Here is a 14,925-nt window from a genome sequence, read left to right on the forward strand (position 1 = left end):
AGCGCGCTGTTTATCGGGAGCGGCGCGGTTTGGAATTCCGCTCCTGCAGCTCGCACCTCCCGCCCGGCCCCGGCAGGAGCGGGAACTCCGCACCCGGCGGTCACCGCCTGTCACCGAGTCTCGCTGCTGCGGGGGAGGGGACCCGGGGAGAGCTTCTCACAGGGTGCGAATCACACGCTTAGCAGCCCGGAGAAGGTGCAAAGCACTCCCAACCGCGCTGTTCTGGAGTCAGAACGCCCCTTCCCAAAGGCTGCCCCCTCTCCTTCCCTGTGGAGCGAACCCTGCATCGCGGGAAGGGGAGGGCATGGCAAACCTGGGAAGGAACAGTCTAAAGGCAAAGGAACAAATAGCTGCTGAAACTAGAATTAGTGTCTTGGTGGGAGGTTGAGAATAAATCTGTCATAGTTAGCCTCTCTTTCAGCTGCTGCAGAGCAGGACATTACATCTAGCAGTGAACCCAGCAGGAAGCGTATAGGAACAATATGGGCTGAGGGAGCAGCAGCTCTCCCCTCTCTTTGCTTCTTATAAGTATCCTTACGTAAGTACACTCGTTATTTTTTGTAAGACTAGAAACCCAGATTCTTCATCTTAACAATAGCCAAAAGAACAGAATTCTTGATGACTGTTTAGCACCTTCAGAGGACAAAGTGAGAAGGAAAGAGGAAACTCCCATTCAGGGGACATGGAAAGATGCAGTAGCACTGCAGGCACATTGGCTTCACAGGGTTTCCAGCTTCTGTTACTGCTGGAGGGCCCCAGCCCTTCTCACCCTGCTTCCCTCCCACAGCTGACAGAATCAATTCCTAGCTATTAGGGAGATACCTATCTGTTGCTTCAGCTAATGAGAACAAAACTGATAGGAAAGCTCCATGTAAAAACTCACCCAAACTGGGAATACATGGGCTAGTTTTTGTCAGAAATAACACTATGTCATAAATTAACTCGGAGTTTTGCTAACTGTGAACAAAGGGGAAAAGTAAAAGGAATCTGAGAATGCCTTATAATAAAAAAATTAGCTGAGCATCTCATGAATAGACAAAAATTGACCTAGCTACGCATTTTAAAAAGCACCTATATTGAATTGCCTACTGAAAGAGGTGAGGTGATGTTTATTTCCCAGGCCACCATAATATCTAAGATCACACTGCACCTGAAAGAGTGTGGTAGACACTGTAGGATCTGCTTTTTTAAATTTGCCCTGAGCCAAATTTTTTAAGGGCCCAATCCTTTAAGGATAACTTTACAGAACAACTGAAGCTACTACTAAAAGAAGGGTTTCAATGCATACGTGTGTCCAAAAGAAGTGGATGATTTTGCAGATCTGTCCCCACCTGTGCATACTAATTGATTTACAAAAGCTGACATAAATGTAATGTAGAAGATAGTCCAGGTACTCAGGCCAGTTTGCACTCTAAACAAGAGAAGTGGCAGCATAATTAAGATTTATTTTTTTTTTTTTTTAAGAAACACCAGTTGTTGATACTGTTAACACACTGAGCACATTTCTTAATTACAAGATGAGCACTACAGTCTCTTCCCTCAGTCTCTTTGCATGGGTGCTCTGGGATCCTTCACTTTCAGCACTGGAGTCTGTCCTTACAGATTAACACAAAGGAGCAGAGCATGAAACACTGTAAATCAGGAACCATATGGGAATAAGCTCAAGGAGTGAAAGACAAAGTAGGAGGGAAACTATATTCATAAAGGCAGTAAGGCTAGGCAAATGTTACACTGGGTATATAAGGCTATGTATTACCCTATAAATGCTTCACATAATCCATATTCCATACTCAGAACTTTTAATAATCTGTGGAGATTACATATATATGGTCCTAAATACAGCACTCACTCAACTTATGAAAAACCCCTGCTAAAACAATTGCACAGGATCTAGGGGAAAAAGCCAAATAAAACTATCAGCTAGATCTTTTTGTGTGGGAGATCAGCCATTCTCACATTTTAATGTTCTTTTAAGTTACTGGAAGAAAATCAAGACAACAAGAAGTTAATGACAGTAACAGGCCTTGATATTTGGTTCATTTCATGGGGGGTTTATGAGAGACGTATTTTACAATGTGTTTACTAAGATTGCTTTCCCTAAAGTGGACTAAGCTTCTATACTTTGACCCTAAACTCTAAAGTAGTAATCAGCCAAATAATATCCATAAATTGCATTTTTCTTAAGAGGAAAAAAGGCACTGCTCTGTCCCAAATTTTATCTTCTAAATGGTGGAAAATCCAGCAAATATTTACACCAGTTGAAATTATACCAAGAAAATAACTCAGAGAATACTGGATAAGAAAGTTGTACATTTGTATGGTACAAGCTCCACTATTGCTCTAAAATGACTGAATGTTTACCATTAAGGTAAACTAACCAGAAGAGCTACAAGAGGATAAGTGTGAAAATAGAGGTGAAGTTAGAGGCTTGTAAAATAGCACTGAAAAAGGGCAGTAATTCATTTCCAGCCCTATTAATTTGTTGCTGAAATATGACTGCCTGCTGTGAAACAGAATCACTGGCCCCAACTGAGAAAGGAATTAAAAATATCATAATAATAAAACCATTTCATTTAATTTTCATTTAATCCTCATATATTCATACCTGTTTCTGAAGGTGGTGAAGTATGCAGATTCTTGTCAATTTAGCTACTGACTGAGTTAAAAGTGTGGGGTTTTTCAAAAAATTGTCATTGTCTTAAGGGATAATGCATGTATGATTGAATTGTCTGAAAAGCAAAGAAGGATCATAGTAGGACCTGGAGGAAATAGAAGGTGGCGTCTCACGTGTCTGTTGACTTCCTAAGTTTTGTCTAGCTCCAGACAAACCTTGAACTATAAATTAAATACTTCTCTAAGCAATGATAGTGCAGCCTCAGGATACCTCCTTATTTTGGTGAGTGTGTTGTGGGTTGCTGAGGGATGAGGAAGAGAAAAGGACTGCTCTTGAACAAGGACCACCTTCCTCAATCTTGAGAGACAGGGATGGTGATGAGGAGTGTGGATGGTGGTTATTCCCACCAAAGCAACGTTCTTTTGCTTTTGCTTGTAGGAAAGTCTGTCTGTGTAGGCACCTTTCTTTCCCTAACCAAATCTAGTAATATCAGGCAGTAAACAATGTATCAAGACTAGGTGTGGATATAAATTTACAGTTCCTCCAAGCTCAATTTCCAGAGCCATCCATGTTGTCAGTCCAGCTGAGTATTTGAAATGGAACCTGCAAAAAAAAAGAGTGTGGTAACAGCATCTTATAAGGGAATCCACATTATCTCTGTTAGGCTGGTTTGGTGATCTAACTTTTTTACAATTTGAAAGACCAAAACTGGCAAACAAGTTCCCTTTTAATGCCAGCAGAGATGTCTAAAATAGCTAGCTGCATATCTTCTTGTTTGTTGAGATAAAACTGAAATTTTCATTTTAACATGAAAAATATTTGTCAGCTGGGTCAAATACATAGTAACTCTTAAAATACAACCAAGAATGATATATGCAAATTAAGAGACAGTTTTTGTCTATCTATATAATTTGTCCTAAGTGCACAGTGTACACTAATAAATGGGATCCTGAAAACTTACACTGGAGACATTGAGTGCACTATTGAGTGCTCTAATGTTTGAATGTTCTGAAGGGCAAAACTATGTTTGACTACCTTGCTGGAAATACTGTTTTTCATATTAGGAAGGAAAGTCTGTGTGTGATATGCCCCTTCTAGGCAAGAAATAAACTGTGGATAAATTGTGCTGGATTTCTAAAAATGGCCTCACTACTGTCAAATGCAAGAATAGTGGGTGAAGGCAGCAGACAGTCCTTCACCAGACTAAAAATCTATGCTCTGCATTTATGGAAGAAGCAATCTATAAGGGCCCACTAACATACATTCATATCACGAAGAATAATTTCTCAGACTTCATTGCATCTGTTGAAAGAATTCAGTGTATATGGCTGAAATTCAGCATAGTGTTATAAATAATTCACATGGACAACGACCAAAGCACAGGCCTTGATCACATAATTAATTGATTTATCTGCACAGAGAACAACTGCCAAATCTTTGTTCATTGGTGTGGTGTTCACTCCTGTGATTAGTTCCACTGGTTACTGCCACATTTTCTCAGCCTGGAGCATGCCCACCCCATAAAAAGTCCTCTACATAGGTGTGGACAAGGGTGTAAACTGCTAGTGATGATTTCATAATCATAAGCTTGTATTACTTTGTGCTCTCTGGTAGCCCATTTTCTTTTAAAAACAGTAACATTTTAGAAAGATACCATGCCTGAAGACACATGTGATTAAGATGCACATAATACAGCACTGATCTAGGCTATATTATTTCTGTAAAAATATAATAAAAAGGAATTTTAAAACATGTTAACTACTGCATGGTACTCCAGTTTCCTATCTGCCTTTAATTCCGCATGCATATTTGGATGCTGTTCTGAGTGAAGGATGATGAGTGAGGTGTTCTGTTCCAGGAGAACAAGTGCTCTGGGAAGTCCCATCCTTGCTGTCTCTGGGCCAGCAGCAAGTAAAAAAAATGACAAACTTTTCAAGATCACTTACCAGAGTTGGGCATGAGGGAATGACCCTCTCTCCCTGCCTTTCTCTAAAGCACTGCACAGAAGAAAGTTGCCAAGGACCAGGCTCCAGCTGAGACTTGCTACTCCCCTGGACATATCCAACTGAAGTTATGGCTGCCCTTCCCATCACCTGTGGCTCCATTTTGTCACCTGTGCTGGGCTGGACTCTCAAAAAGTCCTGCAGAAACAGCAGTGGTCTTGGCTAATGAGCAAGGCAGTGATCAGGGCAGAAAGGCCTTGACCAAACAGTAAAGCCTTTTTCTCTCAGCATTTGGAAACACTCCATTTGTAAATTTCATTTGGTTGTGTGTGTGTGCACTATAAACATAAAGGTTCTCACGTTTATTCGGGCCAGTTTTGCATTGAGCTGAATCCTGACCAACAGCAAAGCTGTCTCCCCTCTCTACTGACTCTAAAGAGAAGCAGAGATGACTCACTGGTCTTCACATGGAGATTTCACACGTTTGCCTTAGCATATATACCAGTTCCACTTCATCCAGCCTGTTTAGCTTACGGCACTGCTGACTAGAGGGACGTACAGCACCTCCACCTCCCTGCTGTGCAAGATAAGCATACAGTACTGATATGAAATGTAATTGATTTCACTGGCACAGCCTGTCCTGCAGCTCACAGGCAACAATCTCAAATAATTTAAAGGGATCAGTAATCTGCTATTAAATTGCAACTATTAATATGTGATACTGCTTTTTCGAACACCCCAGTGAACTATTTGCAATGGCTTCCTTTCTTTCTTTCTTTGTAACTTCAGCCTCCTTCTTTCTTTCTCCTTCCATTTATATCCTTCAAATATACTTATCTGAGCACTCCTGAAGGATGACATGTAGGAAAAAAAGCTATACCAAGACATAATTACAATGGCATAGCTAACAGAAAAGACCTGGATGTTTCAAATGTCAGTAGATCTGAAGATGTGTGGGCAGGATTTACAACACTGGTATGTTGCCACTGGTAACTGACTGCATTTTTAACCTTCCCACTGCTGGCTAGCAGTGTGAAAAAGCATAAGTCTAGGAATTTAGCACTAGAAATAAACAAGCTCATTACATTGCTCTAAAATTTATTGTTTTGAAGCCAAGACAAACAAGAGGAAGGATTGTATAAAGGTTAGAGAGAAGCTCTTTCTTCCTGATAGGCAGCCTACACAGCACCTAACCCTTCCAGTTTGCTGGCATGCAGCTGTTTCCTCTGCTGGATCAGCCCTGAGGACCAATTTTGGTCACTCCATATAGATGGGAAAGAGTGAAGCTTTTGCTGGCAGTATTTTAAAGGCACAGCCTTCTCAGGCAAAAGGTACTTGATAGAGTTCCACTGTCAAAAAGTTGGCAGAAGTCTCCTGCTGAGAGTGAGCAATTTGGAGACACCAAGCAATCTGACAGACTATTAGACCATATAGTGGAGTCAGACATATGATCTGAAGCAGGCAGTAGTTGCTGACAGGGGTCACAGCTTGGGTTTGATGACCGAAGACCAAGTAGAAGACAAACTTCTCGGGCACATAAGCGTGGTATTATTAAGGTGCTTATCTAGGTGGAGGAGAACAAATTTAGGGCAGGATTCCATGAAAAATTAAAATATGTGAAAGGAAACAGTGAGAAGAGAAAGCCTTGAGGTATGCAATTGCATTTCATATGTTGTGCAAAGGGAGGATACTCCCATTCCTTCTGAGAAGTGTTCATTGCAACAGAGTCCTGGTCAGGACGCCCCATACAAGCTGATATCATAAACTGGGGAGAGTTGCATGGGACTAAAACTGTTATTATCCTTAATTAGACACTCAAATGAAAAATAGCCTCATATCTAGAAATGAAATTAAAAAAACTCACTGAAATGAAGACAACCACACCTGCTCACCATTTTGGCATTTCATAGAGACTTCACTTCAGCAAAGAGGGAAATTTCACTGGAAGGTGTGAGCATTCAACTGCTCCACTACTGTTAACCCTAAATATGCTTTTAGACGTCTTCTAGGCAACCAAATTTAAAACTGTGTGAAACCATTCCTGCTCTCAAAACACTGTTTGCTGGTGTTGTTTGATCTTGGAGAGAGCAAACTGTAGATGTCACAGCATTGCCTTTGCTGAAAACAAACTCTGTGCCTATCAGCTCAAAAATTCCAGCTGAGAATGTTATAGAAGAGAGAGTGCTCTACTCGTGCTGCAGTGCATGTGATTAAACAGCTCTTCCATTTAAAGACCTTTAGGAGAATGCCAGTCTGTTCCTAGTTTTAACCTTTAAAATGCAGCAAGGACTTCAAGAGCGACTTTGGCATTTCTCAGTGTAACCCACACCTCCCACACGCAGCAGGGATGACTTTACAAGCAAAGCACAAGGGAAGCAGACATGTAGGAATATGTAGAGACTATGGACCACTGTAAAAGGACGCATGACTCCCAGAATTTCACCTGTATTCCTCTTGGCATCATTCTAACTCCTCATGCTGAGAAGTGGTGTCATTTTTAGCCTCATTAATTTTCAGGGCTTCCCCTTCTCCCCTCCACTTAATGCTGAGAAGTCAGCTACCACGAGTAAAGCAGGCAGCAGATTTTTTTTTTTTTTTTAATTTTAATTTCTGTCTCTCAAAGTGGTAATTTAAAAAAATAATGAAAAAATTAAAGAAACGTGAAGTTCTTCCCAGGAGCAATGTTCTCTGCATGATCCAAGCATCAGCTGCTTTTGTAGTTGCAAGCTGTGGAGATGAGATTGTCTGGGATCCATCTGTCCTGCCCCAACATGTCAGTCATGGGGTATAGCTTTGCTGCTAGGAGATTTCTTATTCCTAATTCATTCTGAAACAAAACAGTGGGAGCAAAATCATTGATGCTTTCACCAACTCAGTTCCTTGTTTTATTTGCTACTACTAGGGAATAGGACTTTTTGTATAAAGCTCATCTTTTATTGCTTCCTCATGAAAGTCATTTTATTATGCCCTCTACGATAACTTCTTGTGGGACCTTCAAGCCTTTGGTCTAACATAAGGACAAGAATTTTTGAAGAGGCATCAGGCTTCCCATCAGCAAAAGCCTTCATACAGGTTGTGGTACCCTTAATCTAGTCATTAATTTCTTTAAGTAATGCATTTACATCTGAGTTGTTTGCCCTGCTCTTCGGATGCAAAGTGCTCACTGGACTGGGACCATCAGGTTATGGCTGGTCTGCATTCCAGCCTAGTTCTGGTAGGGCTCAAGCATTTTGTATTACTGCTCTGGGTGGCTGGAACTTTGTGACTGAAGTGATGGGAAAGCTGAATTGAAATGTTAAAATACAAAAGTCTCTGCTGCCCTGGTAATTGCCCTGGAGCTGCCTCTGGGGCCCAGCCTGTGGTACTGCCAGTGCACACCACAGGATGACACTGTGAGTGACCTGCCAACGACCCGCCCCTTCACAAGAACCCGAAATGGTGTGAGTGAACCTGCTGTGAGCCTGGAGGGTGCTCAGCATGCTGAAGAGGGTTTCTACTTCAGCAATGTGCATGCTTGGGGCCATGTCCACTTTTCTGTGTGAGGATGTCACTCTGCAATGGCCTCTTTTTCCTCACTACTGGTTCTCACATTAAACATCAATAAAAATGTGCAGTGCAAAGAATGGACACTGCACAGGGGGTCAGTGGCATTTCTCAGAGGCAGTGTCCCGTTTAGGTGGAAGGATGAAGGATATCCTTCTGTTGGCTCAATTTTCATGTATAGACCACATGATATAGAGCAGGTGAGGTGAACTAAGATGCATGAAAAACTAATCCAGCAAATTTTTTTCTGATTATTATGTAGCTCCACAATTCTCTACATTATCTTACATCAAAATCTAGCTGAGCAGAAGGCTTTAAAGATAAATCCCAAAACTTCAAATGATGGTTGAAGAAGTATTTATCCATTTCAAAACATTTAAAAATGCTATACCTGAATAATATAAACCATATCATATATAGTTATATGTCAGACGGAAAGGGAGCACCATTATGAAAAACATGAAGTAATATCTATAAAAATTTGTAAAATATATTAGGTAAGATTTGAACCATCTGAGAGTCTGAATTTCATACTTTTGGTTATAGAGTCAGTTTCGGCAAGTTCATTTGATTTATTTTAGAGACATGAATGTTACTGCAGTAGTTTCACACCACTAGAAGATACTAGGAATAACTAAATTGTTCATGGCAGATATTACAAAACACACAAATGCATTCCTCTTCTTGGTGTTTGCTGGGGAGAGTTGTTTTGATTTTGGGGGATTTTCTTTCCATTTTCAAACATATCTCTAAGTGTAGTAAGTGTACTCCATATTTCACCATAACATGCAAACAAAGAGCACTTCAAATGTCTGTTCATAGAATCAGCAATGTCTAAAAATCACATGAGATTCTTTCCAGGCCCAAATTTCAAGCCCATGACCACATGCCAAAGATAAAATGATGAGAATTACAATAGTAGGGAATATTTTCTTCATCACTGAGAAGCACTTGGTCAATGTAATGATTATTTTTTTTCAAGACAATATTTTGATGGGACATGTGGTGAATATTTGGGGGCTATTCAAATGCTGGAAATGTTTTTAAGCTGGAGTAAATCCACTCAATCAGTTCCAAAATATTGCTGAAAGGAAAATCTGTTAGACAAAAATAAATCTAGAGCTATCAGAAAACCTGAGGTCACAGGAACTATAAATTTTAAAAAAAAGCCCAAACATATTTACTCATCTCACTATGCCATTCTTTGCATATTATGGCTTTAAACTAAGCCTATAGGTCTATATTTGATTCTGCTTAGCCATCAGCATCCATTTACTGTGAGGGAACAGTGGTTGCAGACCCTCCCAGTTGCCAATTCCCATAACATTGCCTGAACCTTGTTGTGCCTGACAGTTTTCATAAAGCCCAAGCTCCATGAGACTGAAAAATCTCCCGAGAACTCCAGTTTTTGATTACAAGGAGAAAAAGCAATGTTGTAATCCTCATGATTGTAGAAACAGGAGAAAAATTATCTTTGCTCTGTTCCCAATATGCTAAAAGCTCATTAACCCAGAGGCAAATTAAGCATCTCTGAGAACCCACTATGTTTATTTTTTTTTTTTTTTCTTTCCAAGCAGGAAGAAGAGGAAGTCAGAGAGGGTTCTGACATTTTTTAAAACCTGGTAAAGGCAATACTGGAATTCAGGTCATTAACTTCAGCTTAAAACAGAAAAATAGACTCTCATTAAGCCACAGAATTTTGAAACAGGTGTATGATAAAGCACAGTGTGTTTTGTTGTTTTTTTTAAAATCACCCTATCTAGGGACACAAGCAAATGATACTGCCAGACAGGATAAAAATAATGAATAAATGTTGTCTGCAATTCCTTTTCTCTGAATTAACAAAATAGCCCGTTCTTTTAGAATTTGATTACCTCGCCTGTTATAATTGAAAATGCACAAAGCTGCACATCAGAGGATCTCAAAGAGGGACAAGCCTGACATAGGTTGCTTTGCATCGTCATCCTACTGTATATCAACAAATAAGCAAGAGCTGCATTTTTTATTTATTCACATCCATTTTATATCAGCCCAGTGGAACTATTGCACTGAACACTGTATCATGTGCTCATTGTGTTTTATATGATGCTTGGAGCAACGCAGGGTTTCTTATTAATAAAATTCTGCTGTGCAGCAGATGTATGTGGCAGCCATATATGATCACAATACACAATAGGAACTGCTCATTTCTACACTGTTTCTAGGGAAGTAAAGGGTTACTAGGGGAAGTGGTGTTTTATCACACATTCAACATTGCACAAAAATAGCCTAGAAGACCAAAATGCTTACATTGAAGTCTCCACATTTCTGTAATTAATACCACAACGATCTATTTTGGATATGGTTAGCATATGCTTTCTGTCCGATATATGTATAGTTAATGATATCTGGGGACATGCATGAAAGAGAGAGAAAATCTTCTGAGAAATACTAAGAAAGGAAGAATTTGCTTCAGTACCAGAGGGCAGAGCTTCTCACCACATCACCTCGGCGGAGCTGCCTCGGCTGGGGGTGGGGAGGCAGAGACACCAGACACCATAAGTCTCATAGGGCTGGCAGACTGTGCCTGCACAGAGTGTGAGATCAAACCCCATATGTTTCTCTTTCTAATGACCCTTTTTCATAACCAGGTTTTGTTGGATTTTTTTTCTAGGTAATTTGTAGCTGATGAAAATTTCTAGACTGACAACTGAAGAGACTGATTCTATTAACACCCAACAATCAGTCCAGACACAGTCCTGAGTATTACAATCAATTCCAAGCCTTCATGTTTCATATCATCAATTGCATTGCCATGAAATAGGTGTCAGATGTAACCACCTCAGTACTGCCTATGCAAAGCATGGCAAAGACCTGCCACAATTTTCTTTGAATGTATGAAATGAGCTGAACAAGGAGCAAAGCAGGGGGTGATAGACACCAGTCAGTTATCCCTGAATTTGACTTGGAAGGTTTTCTTCATAGTTGATTTTGTAATATTTTTCAGTCTTTGATGGCAGAAACAGAGCTATAACAGTAGTAGTGGCTTATTGCCTTATCTCCTGAAAACAGACCTGAGCTTCATCATCTTGTGTTGCAGTTGATGGCACCCTTTGACCAGCACTGATCACTTTGGATGTGCAGTTCTCAAGTCATAGGCCTTATTACTCATTACAATTTTGCTGAACTATGCTGTATTACAGCATGCACTTTCCTTGACTTACAGAGAGCTGTGTATACCTCATGCTTTGCCTCCCTCAGAAATACCTTGCTGGATTTTTTCCCATATATAAATCCACACTAAACAAGCACTTGCTTCCACTCATCTGTGCACGTGCAGCTCATACTGTACACTTGTGCACCAAGTCATGTCACATCCCATGTTACCTGATTAAGATCAGTAGCTGGGAGTTGATTAATTGACTTTTCAGAAACTCAGCTTGTAAATTTCCCATCTTTCCCATTATACATGGGAAATAAAATCAGAGCTTAAACAAGCACAAGAAATGGTTCATTTCCTTCCTGAACTCATCACCTTAAATTACTGTGAAGGTCCTTGTATGACACCAGGACTTCCCAAATCTTCCCATGGACTGCATCAAAAAATCTCAAGTCTGAACTGAGATTCTTATCAAACACTCAATTCTGCAAGTTTTCCACTGCTGGGGGGCTGGGGACTGTGTCCACATGCATGTGGCATCCCTCTGGCTCCCACCTTCTCCAGAAGCATAGAAATCCACCAAATCTTCAAGGACAGGAGCCCCACTGCCCTCAATGGTGTAAAATCAAGGACAGCTTAAGGTTGCAGTCAGATATTTCTAGGAAGCAGTGATAGGATGAAATCCCAAATCTTCGTGACCCCACCAAGTCAGCAGCCTCAGCAAAACTCAAGGTTCCCCAGAGGGACTAATTTTGCTTTATAGGAACTGTCTGAAATTAATGCAGCCTCAAATTCATAAGATAAAACTTAGGCACTGCAGAAGCACGCTCACCACCCTCCTACAGGTTATCTGACAGCATTTTTGTTTCCCAGAATGTTCATTACTCACTCCACTCTGATGAAATTCATGACTACTAAAGTCAACTCCTACTGATCTCCCTGGATCACAGGTTTTACCCGCAGTCATTTGAAGAAAAATAACCAAAAACTGTCCCAGGCTGAAAGAATTGTCATAAACCAGAAATGGAGTGTGGCTGTTTGTATGCCACATTTATGATCTTTATTTTATAAGTTACCACAACATTTTTGTCCCCAAATGGTCCATTTTGAATTTTTAAGACTAGCTTTTTAAACTTTGAAACCAGTCCTTAGGATCAAGGAGACTGTTAAAAGACGTTGTTGAAAACATGAGCAACATAGTAGCAAAATTATTTCTATTTCCATGGGACACCGAGCACTAAATGCTTTATGAAACTAAAAGGCTTAGTTTCAATCTTAAAATTCAAGTTACAGCTTCCTCTAAATACCATATCAAAATAACAAGCCTTAATTATTAAACAAACTAATTAGGGGTTTATACAACCAAGGCTGAATCTCTGCAATAGTACAGACGGGTTCTTAATAAAAGAGCTATGCTATGGGTGGGGCAAAACAATAAATGCAGCCCAATTTTTTTGCCTTTATCAATCTCGACATAAAAGAAATACTTAAAGGGATATACTCACATGGTGACAAATTATAAGATATGCAATTTTTTACTGAAATCTGTCTAAAAACTAGCTTCGAGGATCTCAAGTTTATGTATTGGTGAGCGCACACATTGAAAAAAAAGAGAATGGTGACTGATGTTTGAGGCATCTCCAAAGGTTTTATAGTATCCTGTGTCTCAGTATCGGCTCTTATGCTTCTTATCCATTGATACAGTTCTCCAAATAGAGGACATAAATACCATCCAGGTTTTAAAACATTTTATTTGCATATTAAAAAAATTGTGCATTCCAATAATTAAAATCATTTGAACAAAAAAAAAAAAAAATGGCACTCGATTAACTGCATTTTACAGCTCGCAGGACCTTGGTACAGCTTTGCATTTATTCGTGTGTTACTCTAGTTTACTGTAGTCCCACCCAAGTTCTTCTTTCATCAACATGCAAGCTCTTTCATGCCACCAGGACCAAAGCCAGACAGGCAGAGGGAAAGGCAGCGCCTTCATTCAGTGTCAGTAGTTCTCTCTATTCTTTTGATGTGAAAGGGGCAGTACAGTCATTTTAAACTTTATCCAACCTCTTTGCATCTTACAAAGTTAAACAGCTAAAAGAAGTAAAATAAGAAGGCAATGCTTGTGGAATGTACAGTGCATAATTTGGAAGGGCAGATTTCATTACGATTCACCCGCTTGCTTCTCCTGTTCAATTGCTAAAAGGGGAGGGAAAAAAGAAAAGGAGAAAACAATATGAAAATCGAGAACCTGAAACGCATTCACATAACAATTGCTATAAATTGCTAAAAATAAATGTATATTTTTAGCTACAGATGAAAACAGGGTGTAAATAACTGTAAATTGAGCGCTGCTAGGCGGTGGGTTCGGGTTTTCGCCGTCCAGCCCAGACACCGCCGTGTATCCTCCCTCCAGCCGCCGCACCCCCGGCTCCCGCCTGCCGCCCCTCTTTGTCTCCTCCCGCCTCCCTCCCTTCATCCTTCCCTCCCTCCCTCCCTCCCTGCCTGCTCTTCCCCGCCGCCTGCTCTCACTCACTTTCTTTTGAAGGCAGCGGGTTTTTCTCTTGCGTCTCTGTCTTCTTCAATTTGGACTTGTCAAATTTCTCGATCTCGGCCATGTCTGGTTTGTCGGACATGTTGGCAGGTGACTCTGCGCACGGAGGGGAGGGAAGAGCCCGTTACCCCCGGCGGGGCTGCCCGGCCCCCGCGGGGCCCCATCCTGCGGGGCCGCGCCCATCGCGGGCACCCGCGGGAGCCGCTCGCTCCAGCCCGCTGCGAGCAAAGCGCTTCACCCCCGACACATTTTAAAATAACACTAATTTTTAGAAGTGTCTGTATAATCCAGCATCCCAGACATTGCGCCAGCCTCCACTGGGAGCAGCTCCCACTATCTGCGCGCTGCGGATTGTATTGTATTGTATTGTATTGTATTGTAATGTATTGTAACAGGAGGGACGCGCCCGGCGCTGACCGCGTTTTTAACTCGTTAAGGGAAAACTAATTAAAAAATACAGCCCTGTGAGGGCAACAAAGCCGCCTTGCGCCTCGCACGCCACCGCCCTGCAGCAGCGCGCCCTCAGACAATACCCAGGCGGACAATGGCCCCCTCCCTTCCTGCTCGCCTCCCTCCCACCCCCCCGGACAAAGCCCCCGCGCCCTGCCCTGCCCGCGGTCCCCCCCGGCAGCGGTGCCGGGTTCGTGCTGCCTGTGCCGAGGGAGCCGGGGGTGCCCGGGGGGTGCCCGGGGGGGCGGCGGGACCCACCGGTGTCTCCGCGCGGTGATGCTCAGCCCCGCCGCTCGCTGCCGCCGCTCCGCACGCCAGTATAAAGGGCGCTCGCTGGCGGGGCGGTTTTATCCCCGCGCCTATGCAAATGACGGTGATGTCATTTGCCGCTTTCCGCGTTTCTCTCTCTCTCTCTTCTTCTTTCCCCCCTGGCTTCCTTCCCCTCCCTTCATCGCCCAGCCCTCCTCCCCGCGCACACGCGTACACGCACACAAAGCTACACACACACACACTCACACACACGCACACAAGCACACAAGCATAGCTTTCAGCTCGGCTCGTAGCCGAGCATCCATCGCCCCAGTCTCCTCGGTCCCGGCCCCAGCCCATGGGAGGCAGCCCCGGACGCGCTCGGGGGGGCGGTCACTGCCCCTGGCTCCCGGACCCCCGTCCCGGGGCTGCAGCG

At 42.1% G+C, this 14,925-nt stretch overlaps 1 protein-coding gene across 1 annotated transcript; it reads right to left on the minus strand.

The window, feature by feature from the left end:
- Window positions 1-12,972: 12,972 nt before the first annotated feature.
- TMSB4X (thymosin beta 4 X-linked) lies at window positions 12,973-14,624 on the minus strand. Its single transcript, XM_083855789.1, has 3 exons — window positions 14,499-14,624; window positions 13,773-13,886; window positions 12,973-13,435 (listed from the first exon to the last, which is right to left on the minus strand). Exons 2-3 carry the CDS (start codon window positions 13,870-13,872, stop codon window positions 13,401-13,403), a joined length of 135 nt encoding a protein of 44 aa, XP_083711915.1. The 5' UTR covers window positions 13,873-13,886; window positions 14,499-14,624; the 3' UTR covers window positions 12,973-13,400.
- Window positions 14,625-14,925: the final 301 nt, after the last annotated feature.

Source organism: Zosterops lateralis (assembly GCF_965231275.1).
Source record: "Zosterops lateralis genome assembly, chromosome: 2".
Classification (NCBI taxonomy): Eukaryota; Metazoa; Chordata; class Aves; order Passeriformes; family Zosteropidae; genus Zosterops; species Zosterops lateralis.

Bases quoted from the DNA above. Each gene is read 5' to 3' on its own strand.
- TMSB4X (XM_083855789.1), bottom strand. From the start codon at position 13,872: ATGTCCGACAAACCAGACATGGCCGAGATCGAGAAATTTGACAAGTCC. The intron at 13,436-13,772 runs GTGAGTGAGAGC...CTCCCCTTTTAG, and splicing joins CCCGCTGCCTTCAAAAGAAA to CAATTGAACAGGAGAAGCAA.